Here is a 12,511-nt window from a genome sequence, read left to right as displayed (position 1 = left end):
ATTATATAAATAAGAGGCGAGCAACAAAAGCGAGTCAGTCTGTCTGTGCAAATCGTGCAATAGTCTGTCTGTAAATTGTCTATTTTTCTCGTTAGTGTAAATAATAAAATACGTTGTAGATTTTTCTTTCTAAAAGAAAGTTTTCCGTGTTTCTTACAGTTAGTAGTTTTTTAGATACTTCGGTATTCCAAATTATCAACAGTATTACGAATATGCTACACTTCATCTACTAATGTCTCCCTCCATCTCATACAATTCCCCAAAAACAGGTTTACCAATTTAATATAATTTCCGAAATATTAGTATATATTTATAGATTAAAATGGGCTGCACTGTAGTATTTGGGCCCACGTCTATTGGGTCGTATGACACATCGTTAGGAAGCGTATGAGTAGAAGAGTCCAACACGCGTGGTCGTTGCTACCGCAAATGTCCTTGGAAATATTTAACTTTTTTCCTTTGAACATCTTCAACAAATGCTCAAACGTTCCACCACTGAATTCTAAACATTTTCTCACGTGTTTTGCTACATTTTTCATTACATTGTTCACTTGTTCAGCACTCACATTTAGACAGTTCCTTTTAATTCGTTCTTTCATGTTATCTAATTGTTAAGGCGTGTCCTGTAGCCGGATTTACCACAAGTGTTTATTGCGTTGCCTGCGACACTTAGTCCCTAGGACCAGACCCTGCCATAAATCCTGGAGTCTCCGAACGGAAAATAGAAAAGTGGACCTCGACTTTTGCCAACGTCGATGAGCCACTTGACTTTAACAAAGCCTAGAAAAGCGGAGATTCTACAGGATTCCCACGCATCCGTCCACCGAACACCTTCTCCGGTCGTTGTCTACCCCACCCTAAGATAACGCGCTAAGGGCGAAATGGAGGGAGGTTGCGATGCACCGGAGTAAACTGATTGGTGATTTAGAAAAGGAAAAATCACCAATCAGGGTGTTTTTAGGAAAATAGGAGTCTTCGTCGAGGGAAACTGCAGAGACTCCAGCAGAATCACTTGGCCACTCGCGGGAGAAACACTTGGCCACTCGCAAGTGAAACACCTCTCACTTCGCAGTAGAATTTATATCTTGAATTAGTTGTAGAAAATAGAACATAAAATAAAAACTTAGTGTTTCAATCAAGAAACTGGTCCTTCGAAGCCTTAGAACATTAGTCGGCACACACGTGCAAAAACTGGCAAAGCTTGAACAATCGAAAGATCAACCGCAAGCCCCTAACGCCTACATATACGTAATGACAAATGCACTTGTAAGTAAAATGATCTTTGTGCAATCCTAATTTCCTAATTTCACTTATATTTTCTGAATGAGACATTTGTGGTAACAAATCTAACACATGTTGGACTCCTCTATTCATACGCTTTCCAACGATATATCATATGACCCAATATTTGTGGGCCAAAACACTACAGTACTGCCTTAAAATGGGTCATACTGTATACATGTCACTTTACATGAGATTAAATTAGCGGCTTCCAAACAAAAATAAACGCAAAAGTATTAATTTTTAAACACTATCGACATAACCGCATGTCTTATTAAAGAAAACACACATACTTCATACACTCCAACCAGTTTTCCAAATCCAATAAATTTTCGAGATATTGAAAACACGAATTTTTTTAACCGCAATTATGAGGGTTATTTTCATCCTCTAGACATGGAAATCAGCGTATACCCTTCCCTTCGGAATCAGCGATTCCCTTGTCAGTATTTGTTATCTCAATAACAAATCAATCTGTCTTCCCAGGTTATCGGATTAACTTTATAATGGATTAAGGGAACAGAAATATGCAGTAGTATTTTTTTAAATGTTTTAATGCTTTTAATTTAATGTTTTTACATGTTAAACTTTAATTTACTTTAAAGCAGTTGATACTGTGCAAGTGATAACGGGATGGAGTTGGCCTGAGTGTGGTAGATTAAAGTAGGCGCGAGTGATGTAAAGAAAAAAGCGAGAGATTTGTAGGTAACTGGTTTTGAGAGTTTGGCAAAGGACGTCAAAGGAAGTGTGTGAGGAAAATAAGAGAGTAAAAGAGACAATAAAAGTGGAATATTTAGTAACAGAAGAAGAAGAACTGCGCTCTGTACTATTGAAATTGATATTAATGTACTCTGGTCAAATAATTTACTTACAATTAATTTCACATATTTGGTAATAATATTATTTGAATGTATATTTTATATATTTTTCACATTTTAATTGTTTCTTGCAATATCTGTTTGATGACATAAATGACATCCACTCCTCTTTAGGAACTAAAACATCTAATACTGATGACGTCGGTACAATAGGTTTCGTCTTTGTGATGATTGTTTTCATTATACTATGATTTGCATTATGATATTTTCTATATTTTCTATAAATATAGGGTAAGTGCACTTAATTTCGCCTACCAAAACTCAAGTTGACCTCAATAGAAGGATAATTAATATTTTCATATCTAATTAGTCTCGGATGAAAAGGAAATTGTGCGTCATGTACGGCAGGTTAAAACTGTTGAAATTTAAAGACATAGCATCGCCTACTTAAGAAATATTGATTAATTCATATATTTTTGAACTTTTAAAGTTATATTTACACGTACATTTTATTATTTATTATTTTTAGTCGTATAAATATTTTAGAGGCTCTTGACAAACTTTTTTTACTGGACTCACCGTTTTTAAAATTTTTTGATTATAAAAGTAAAAAAATAAAATTTTTAAATAGTTATATTATTACATATTGTTTTTTGAGACGACCACAAATTTCGTATCCCCACTTGTAACAAATGCCACATTGAAAACTAGAGAGAGTATCGTGAACAACTCTGATAGACGATATTGAGTGCACGCTGGCCAATATACAAAAAAACTATTTTTGTTGCCAAAAATATGGGAATTAATTAAGTTACTTAAGCTTGTCGTTAATTAGATATTCTCAGATAATATTCATGCATTTATAGTACTTCCAAACTTATCTTCTTCCAATGCGAGGTTAAATTGTCACGATTCAATAAATGTTTTCACTGTCAATATTCACTCAATATTTACTAAAACAATACTTTTCCTTCGTTACACATTGCTTAAACTATCTTCCGCTACAGAGTCCTGACAAGCTACGGCTTGACCAGTTTACTCTTTCTTCTGTGTCACCGGTAATTATCCCGTGACAATAGCATGCTACTTCTGTTCGCGAACAGTTCTGGCCAGCGTGGACTCAGCATTACGGATCAAGACTGTAATTCGGATTTTCGATTCGATCCAAGAAGTCAGAAATAACGAGTAGATCGAATTGTAAAATAATTATTATTGTACACTTTTTCTTAATATAAGTTATAATATTCCAAGCATTCATAATCGATGCAGTAGGGCAGCTCCGAAATTTCGATCTTTCCGAAACATATTCGAGCTATTCGGATCTTTCAATCCCCTCGAAACAATTCCAGCTACTCGATTCTTTCGAGCCGCTCGGTTCTTTCGGGTTCTCGGATAGGATTGGTTATACCAACCGAGTATTTCTCAGTTCGCTTTTTCCTCGCAACCACAGTTTTGTAGAAATACATTCATTTTGCGAGAACTAGAAGCGTCGAGTAATTTTGCGTCCACCTTAATTTTGGCTCAGAGTGCTTTTGACGGTAATAATGATAAGGAAAGGGAAAGAAACATTTTGTCGCGAGCACCGTGAATAACTTCACGGCTTGCTGGTGCTTCCTCCGGAAGTAAGAAGACGATTGGTCTTTACTGACCGACAGTATTATCGATTACACACTCTTGAAGGCATCGGGAAAGGGAACAGACTTTCAAGAAATCATTGTATTTACTATCGTGTGTTGTATTGACTCTGTCTAAATAAATATCAGTTGCGGTTGTATATCAAATTATATGACAATGTCTAATGACGACGAAGCCCAGCACAATGATATTGGTAATTAACAATAACGTTATTATAATTGTCTCACAATGATGAGAGTTTTTAAAGAAATAAAACATGTGAAAAATTAATATCAAAACGTATAAAATACACGGTATGCGGATATTATGGATCATGATACGGCAATTGCTGGGCGCCCGATTATAATTTAAACAGGGTGGCGCTGCAAGCTTTTTCGGCCCGAGGCATACAATTGAAAATCGGAACCCTTCTTAAATAAATTAGAATGAAGATACTATTTGTTAAAAAATACACAAATTGTAAAGTTGTGCTAATTTATATTATTATAGTTTGAGATTACAAAAAAATTTTAATGAAAATTTTATAATTAAGTTTAGAAGTCGAAACCAGGGGATTTATTTAATTGATGCAGTTATGATAAACACCTATATGCCTGACCCTCTTTTCAGCGTTCGTATTTTGCCTAATGGTAAACGCGGTCCTGAAGTTAACTATACATATTACGCAACCTTATGCGCCGCAAACGGAATTGTTGTCTCTCTTTTGGGCCAAGCCACTAAAAGAATTTACCCAGGATCGGAATTTGGGTAGCGCACGGCGACTTCTTAGAAATGAAGCACGAGGAGGAATTTACTAATGTAAGCCTATGACTTTATTAAGTGTGTTCGGAAGTTCGAATGAATCTCACCGTGTCGCTAAAAAAACTGTATTACCTTTATACCAACACCTCCCACGCTCTGCTACTAAAGGGACGGTCTAACTGCAAGCTTTCGCTATGCCTCGCAAAGGCTTTTGTTTGTATGCATACATCTTTTAACCTGATGCCTTCCAGTCTCTCCCGCGTCTAAGGCATGGGCCTCCTAGAAAGCTTCACTCATGAGTCGATTAGGCGGCTCAGGACGAAACGCCTTGCACCTTTCCTTTTTCTCCTATCTTCTCTGTCTCTTCCCTCCAGCAATTCAGAGCGATGATAAAAAAGCAACACGAATTTCTTTAATCTCGTCAACGGTCATACCGCGCATGTACCTACCGGTTCTCGTCCGATCACCGAAGTCAAGATGCGTTGGGCACGGTTAGTACTTAGATGGGTGACCGCTTGGGAACTCCGTGTACTGTTGGCAATATCTTTTTTTTTCATACAAATTATGAGCTTGCCACTGACAAACGAAATCGGTCCAATCATATTTTAATAGTTCGTATTGTTTTCTAGTGTCTAAACAGCTGTCGCGACCCTCCCACGCTCTGCTACTAAAGGGACGGTCTAACTGCAAGCTTCCGCTATGCCTCGCAAAGGCTTTTGTTTGTATGCATACATCTTTTAACCTGATGCCTTCCAGTCTCTCCCGCGTCTAAGGCACGGGCCTCCTAGAAAGCTTCACTCATGAGTCGACTAGGCGGCTCAGGACGAAACGCCTTGCACCTTTCCTTTTTCGCCTATCTTCTCTGTCTCTTCCCTCCAGCAATTCAGAGCGAAGATTAAAAAGCAACACGAATTTCTTTAATCTCGTCAACGGTCATACCGCGCATGTACCTACCGGTTCTCGTCCGATCACCGAAGTCAAGATGCGTTGGGCACGGTTAGTACTTAGATGGGTGACCGCTTGGGAACTCCGTGTACTGTTGGCAATTTCTTTTTTTTTCATCCAAATTAAGAGCATGCCACTGACAAACGAAATCCGTCCAATCATTTTTTAATAGTTCGTATTATTGTCTAGTGCCAAAACAGCTGTAGCGACCCTCCCACGCTCTGCTACTAAAGGGACGATCTAACTGCAAGCTTCCGCTATGCCTCGCAAAGGCTTTTGTTTGTATGCATACATCTTTTAACCTGAGGCCTTCTAGTCTCTTCCGCGTCTAAAGCACGGGCCTCCTAGGAAGCCTCACTCACGAGTCGACTAGGAGGCTCAGGACGAAACGCCTTGCACCTTTCCTTTTCCGCCTACCATCTCTATCTCTTCCCTCCAACAATTCAGAGCGATAATACAAAAGCAACACAAATTTCTTTAATCCCGTCAACGGTCATACCGCGCATGTACCTACCGGTTCTCGTCCGATCACCGAAGTCAAGATGCGTTGGGCACGGTTAGTACTTAGATGGGTGACCGCTTGGGAACTCCGTGTACTGTTGGCAATTTCTTTTTTTTTTTCATCGAAATTAAGAGCATGCCACTGACAAACGAAATCCGTCCAATCATTTTGTAATAGTTCGTATTGTTGTCTATTGTCAGAACAGCTGTAGCGACCCTCCCACGCGCTGCCATCAGAGGGACGAACTAATCGCAAGCTTTCGCTATGCCTCGCAATGGCTTTTGTTTGTATGCATACATTTTTTAACCTGAGGCCTTCTACTCTCTCCCGCGTCTAAGGCACGGGCCTTAAAAATAGAAACAGGACGAGTAAATACTGGCAGAGATATAGACTGGATTTCATGAGAAGGATCATGTATAATGAAACTACAAATATAAGAAAAGCCATCAATAAACACAGAAACAACATATGGGAGCAAAAACTGAAGAAGCTCAACCCAACAGGCAATTCCATATGTAGAATGACGAAAACACTAAAAACTGAATATAAACCAATACCTACATTAACTGATAATAATAATGAGGCTATGACAAAACAACAGAAAGTAAAGATGTTGGCGAACCAATTTGAAAAAGTACACAGCATAGACTTACTAAACAACACTAACGAGGAAAATGAAATAACGGAACAAGTTAAACACTTTCTCTAGGACAAGATAGAGAAGGATGGGTACGAATATTTCACGACACCAAAAGAGGTCTGTAAAATCATTATGAGTTTACCTGCAAAGAAAGCACCAGGAGCGGATGGCATACAAATAGGTAGTTTTTGAGCCCATACATGACTTTCTAGGTCAAGGCGTCTGGCCCAAAAGGAATCGAATAAACAAGAGGCCTCTGAGTAGGGGCAGTCAAAAATAACGTAGAATAGTGTCCGAAGATACCGTAAAACTAATGCCTTAACATTTTCTTTAATGAAATACAAATTTCTTGAAACCAAATATGAGAAAATCACTTGAGGTCAGGCCCAGCATACACGGAGGGGGTGAATCGCCCCTTTGGGATTTCCCAGGCCTGCTGTGCGCGGGAAGTGGACAAGGATCGTCGGGACGACGCGTCCCCACTTTTCACAAGATCGTCGAATCTTTTTGCGAACAGACAACTCAGACTCAGACTCAGACAGCGCAGATATAGTCTTTGTGTAGAATACACTGTTGCAAAAACGTAGAAACGTTTATTTTCCAAATTATGTGCATTTTGATTGGTAACACTAACTGAATACAAAAATGTACACTTTCTTCGTCGTATGAATAAGATATTTGAAAACTTTAGATTTTATCGCAGCTTGATAAAAGGCATTGATTTAATTCATTTAACACAAAAATCTATCGGTATTTAAGGCCAATATTTCGTCATTTATTACACATAAAAACATGGTCTTATACATATGTACATGCTCTATGGCGTTCAAATCTAGTGACTGACTCGGTCACTTAATAGTATTAATATTTTCTTTCTGCCAAAAATGTGTTTACTAATTTTGCAAGTATCTTTTCTCTTGTGAATGGCAACGTACAATTTTGCGTATTTATCGTCAATACGAAATTGACTCCACCTGATTATGAAATAAAAGGCAACTAAAAACAATGTAGTGTTTCTTAACACTGTCCACATTGATTTGATCAGTTTCTATTATTAAGTGTAGAAAGTCACCTTTATATAACATGTACAAAATAACTTTTATCACCTTTCAACGTCTGAAATCATATTCTTTTTCTACTTTAAGTGATATAAATCTACTTATAGCATTTTGTGATACATATTCACAGAATTATACAAAACTTGTTTTGTTTCTCAACTTTCTCAACTCGAGATGTAAAATAAATATTTGTTAATTACTTGTAAGCAACTGTGTCTGTTGAAAAAGTATGCGAAATGCAATGATTTAAAAAAATATTCCCTGCAAGCGGAGAAAAAAAGATCGATATTTTCTTTGTTATCTCTTCTGTAAATATGCGGTATCTAGAGTATGTATATAAAATATTACAACGAAATTTGAAATATTAACGAAGTTACAAAGGTCTGAAGTAAGCTGTGTGCAGCATTTGTCGCTTCTATGGAATTAGGACATGTACGACCAAAAATCATACAAGTGTTCTCTATCAGATATTTTTAAGCAAGAAGAGAGAATTTTATGCGGCTCCGATATCGCTGATTAATATAGAAAATGTCCGAAAAACTTTGAAAGAGTTTGTTTCAAAACTGCATTTTCGAAAATATCTTCCACAATATCTCTGAAAGTACTTGACCAATTAACCTAAAATTCTACATATATGCTTCGTATACATTTCTTTATCGTCTGTACCAGAATTACAAACGTGTCTGCCGGGACTTCTTTGGAATAACAAATTAAATCTGAAAAATTTCTAGATAAATCGATCATACGTTCTTTCATGCACAGTTATTTTTCATATCCAATTTTTCACGAACGACGCTGGTGCAAACAATAAAGACATTCTATAGATTAAACATAATTTTGAATTTTTTATTTCGTACCAATGGGAAGGGTGTTATCATGGAAGTTATGTAGCAGCTACATCGAAATACAACTTTGTTAACATTCTTCTTTTTTAACGCATAAATTTTTAAACATTCATTAAAGGTGAATAATTATATTTGGCAAAAACCACAGATTAATATATTTGGTACTTTTGTTTTAAGAAGAATCACGGAAATTACGTAACCCTTTAACAAATTATTTAAAATTATTTGTCCTTTTACAAGTTAAACGGTCATTAGAACTCCGTTACTTTTCTAGGTAGACGAAAATGCAAAGTGTTAATCGGTGTTCAAAATAATTAACAGTAATTCATTTAACGAGTAAAAAGCTCTAGGGGTGGAAGGGGTGGAATTTGGTCGATTTCGGGCGCGCGTCTAGTATGCTGCTCTCACGATGCTTGTTGCATCTGAAATAGTATGTAGGCTATAGCGTGTCTATAGTTCGAAATTCAAAGCTGGTCACGACATTGTACCCACAACGGTTACTCTAGAATAGCGTGAACAACAATATAGCACGCCAAGGCATGATCAGTTCTCGGACATTGGCCATCGTTTATTTACGTACACATGGTCGTGAAACATCGCACACGCGATCGACGGATATCAATTCGCGGGATCGGATGCTGACTGTTTGATCTAGCTTCGTGAAGCATCGTTTCCACTTATCAAAATTCTAAGGATTCTTCTAATTGTCGTATTACTTAGGGTGAGTAAAGAAGGTTGTTTTCTTGTCTCCCTTAACCCCTTGACGTATGATTTCTTTTCCTGTCTACGCATCTAAGCGTCGGCTATTTACCGTTTTAGTACTGTAGTAAGTAAGAAAAACTGGTGTATTATAGATTAATTAAATTTGGAAATCTTCAGTTTTATAAATTAAATTGAAAATTCGAATTAAAATTAATGTTTGTCACTGATATAACTGTTTTTATCGGATCTTGACCAAAATCTGTGACAGGAGTCTGAATAGTTGCTATACGACAAGGGGTTAAATCTTTCATTGTACAATAGTTGGGTCGTGTGCTTCTGTAGAGAGAAATTTTTAAAAATGTGCATTTGAAATTCAACTAAAATTAATTTGTACTCTAAGCACCTAGAGAATTTACGTAGGACATAATAAAAGACTAGAAAAGTCCGTTATAGGCGCCTAATACCTTTAGATTTATTCGCATCCTTTGTGTTTATGTTTCGTGATAACTAAGTAGAACTGATTGCATAGCTCTGAGGTACAATTTACACCAGCATGACGATAAAATGACGCATTGTAGGTAGGTATACAAGTAGGAATAAAATGGCATACATTTGTATTTATTTAAAATTTTATAAAAAGGCAAATTTGTTAGAAACTTTTGTACCTTATTCAACATTTCTTCGATAACCAATGAAAATTCTTTTATCACGGTATGTCTATTTTTGAGAAAATAATCAAAATTTCACTTACTTAAAAAGAGAAGAATTCGTTTATTTATTAAATTTCTATAGCAATACTGCGTTTATTTGTTATAAATTAAAATATTTCGAAAATATTACTTCCATTGTTCAATTTACAATTTGTTCAAATAATTTTCTGATTAAATTCAAGTTCACCCTTAGATTTTTCAGCTTCGTTCCTGACAAACTTTCCTTTAACATCGACATTGACACTTGTATCCAGTCCCACATAATATTTAGTGTTATTTTGGCGATAAAAAATATTTCACTTTGCATATCATTTTAACGTGAAGATAAACAGTCCCCAGAACATTAAGACTGGAAAGAAAGAATGTGATTGGTGTTACTTTAAATTTAAAATTAAAAGAAATTCATCGAAAGTACAGTAATTATATTCGTCTTTGTCCTGCATGCACACTGCATCTTTTTTTCTTATGCACTTATTATCATATCTCTTTAAGATTTAAGTTATCGTATTTTGTTTCTGATTGCATTAGATATTCATCTTTGAATCACGACTATGGATGTTGACATAAAACTGAAGAGGAGTGGCAACCAGTCCTTCGGCTTTCGGTTATCAGGAGGTGTTGACTTTAGCTTTCCGTTAACTGTCGTCAGGGTAACGTATTCTCCAAAGCGTGCATGTTAATAACAATTTCAACAGCAATTTGTTGTTCGCAATAAAATTTGCCGATGAATATTGAAATGTCTCGAACGTATTCGAATGGAAATTCACGCGACGTTTCACTAATTTCATGCACTCAGAAAAGTTTTCACGTGAAATATTCGCATTTACAGATTTTTTATCGGCATTGCATTCGTATCAAATCGCACGACCTCGTTTTCGTTCGGCCTGAATCCTGCGGTCAGTCCGACTGAATATCGGCTTGAAAAAAAAGAGGGAGTCATTAATCGAATCGTAGACGAAAAGAGGCCGAATGCTCGTGAATGTTTTTAAATTTCGCTTGGCACTGGTGTCTTGGTTGTTTCAACTTTTCGCTTGCTTTCGTTACGTTTATTCCCGTACGTTCTTCTTCTCTTTCGAACCTTACTATTCCATTGTGATCACAGAAATCTGTAAACGTGGAAAATTTGATTGATAATGCGCGGATAATCCTTAAAAGTAATAATATTAGGTCACCCCATAAGTTCGTGTCGGATTTTATAATTTCGACCAATATTCCCAACGAACCTTCAAATTTGACGAAAAGGAACATAAACGCCTTCTCATTCCACAACTTTTTTCTATTTTATTTTTCTTTTTTTAGTAAGATCATTATGTCGTCGCTATAGTATTTCCTTGGATTTTCAATCAAATATTTTTCGCTTTGGGGCACGAATTTATGGGATCGCCTGATACAAGCAACAATTGCTGTTCCATCGGTTGACACATTTATTTAAAGATCATTATCTAAAGGTGGCCCTTGGAGGTTTGGCCGATCAAGCAGGCCTACAAGCAGGCGACATAGTCCACAAAGTAAATGGGGAAACTGTCCAGCATTTGAGGCATACCGAAGTTCTTGATCGCCTCGTCAAAGCCGGAAACGAATTCACATTGTCCGTCATACGAAATCTGAAAATCGAACGAAACGTTTAACGAAAATGACGCGTTCTTTACGCCGTCGTTACGGCGCGTCCTCTTACGAAATATTAAACGAGAAACCTTTGCTTAATCGATACGGTTCTATTGAATTGTAAATAAAATATCCTCTACCAAAAAACACCGACTTCTTCGACGAAACGTGTTAGTATCGATGTGCAATTCAAGTGCGTTCAGCGATACAACATAACTTCAAGATTTTTTCATTTATAATTTATTCAGAGGAATATTAACAGTTAAGCTTCAGTATACGTATCAACACGAGAATCTTATTTTCGAACTAAAAGATAATGAATCGAAGTAAAAATGTATCAAACAGAAAGAAAATAAAAAATCCCAAATTACTTGGAGTGCAATACAAAGCTGTAATTATTATTCATTATATCTGCCGAAATTTTCATCAAATACTCTTTCATCAATTTGTAATTCGAAGCTGTTAAAAGTTGTACATTTTTTACGAATATTTCAGTTACAAGTGTTAACTTGCTAAAAAAGAACCGAATTCTGAATGTGAAAGTTAATCTTTTTAGCCGTGGTACATTGAAATTGGGGTATTGTTATTCACCGGCCGTTTTTACGATAAATTTAACACCCGTAATCAAGGTCCATCGAGACAAGCTTGCAACATCGTATTGTCGTTATGTATCACCGATTGACCCACATTGCAAAATACAATTTGTCAACTATTGATCCGGGCTCGTCTATGATCGTGCCTTCTCTGGCAATGAGTCATTGGTCTGTTAAGGTGACGTTTTAAAGGGCAATTAATCGTTGAATTAAACGGTAGCTCAAGATAGGAGGAGCAGTTGAGTACACTAATTTCCACGTAATAAGAAAAATGTCGAACTTCGTATCTGATTAGTATTTTCATCGTTTAACGTAAAACTTCTGATTATTAATCTAGAACTAACAGTAATAAAAATATATATGCAAACTGACTTTGTCAACAAAACTTTCTGACATTTCTTGGTATTCCTTATTATTTTGCAAATTATATAAATTA

At 36.4% G+C, this 12,511-nt stretch overlaps 1 protein-coding gene across 1 annotated transcript; it reads left to right on the top strand.

Moving 5' to 3' along the window:
- The first annotated feature begins 9,116 nt into the window (after positions 1 to 9,116).
- On the top strand, positions 9,117 to 11,551 carry LOC108572009 (PDZ and LIM domain protein Zasp-like). Its single transcript, XM_017934568.1, has 3 exons — positions 9,117 to 9,186; positions 10,406 to 10,527; positions 11,326 to 11,551. Exons 2-3 carry the CDS (start codon positions 10,429 to 10,431, stop codon positions 11,503 to 11,505), a joined length of 279 nt encoding a protein of 92 aa, XP_017790057.1. The 5' UTR covers positions 9,117 to 9,186; positions 10,406 to 10,428; the 3' UTR covers positions 11,506 to 11,551.
- The last annotated feature ends 960 nt before the right edge of the window (positions 11,552 to 12,511 follow it).

This window comes from Habropoda laboriosa, unplaced genomic scaffold, assembly GCF_001263275.1.
Source record: "Habropoda laboriosa isolate 0110345459 unplaced genomic scaffold, ASM126327v1 scaffold17, whole genome shotgun sequence".
In the NCBI taxonomy this organism is placed as follows: Eukaryota; Metazoa; Arthropoda; class Insecta; order Hymenoptera; family Apidae; genus Habropoda; species Habropoda laboriosa.
Note: the sequence above shows the minus strand (reverse complement) of the source record. Positions and strands in the feature narration are given on the sequence as shown.

Bases quoted from the DNA above. Each gene is read 5' to 3' on its own strand.
- LOC108572009 (XM_017934568.1), top strand. From the start codon at position 10,429: ATGGATGTTGACATAAAACTGAAGAGGAGTGGCAACCAGTCCTTCGGC. The intron at 10,528-11,325 runs GTAACGTATTCT...CATTATCTAAAG, and splicing joins TTCCGTTAACTGTCGTCAGG to GTGGCCCTTGGAGGTTTGGC.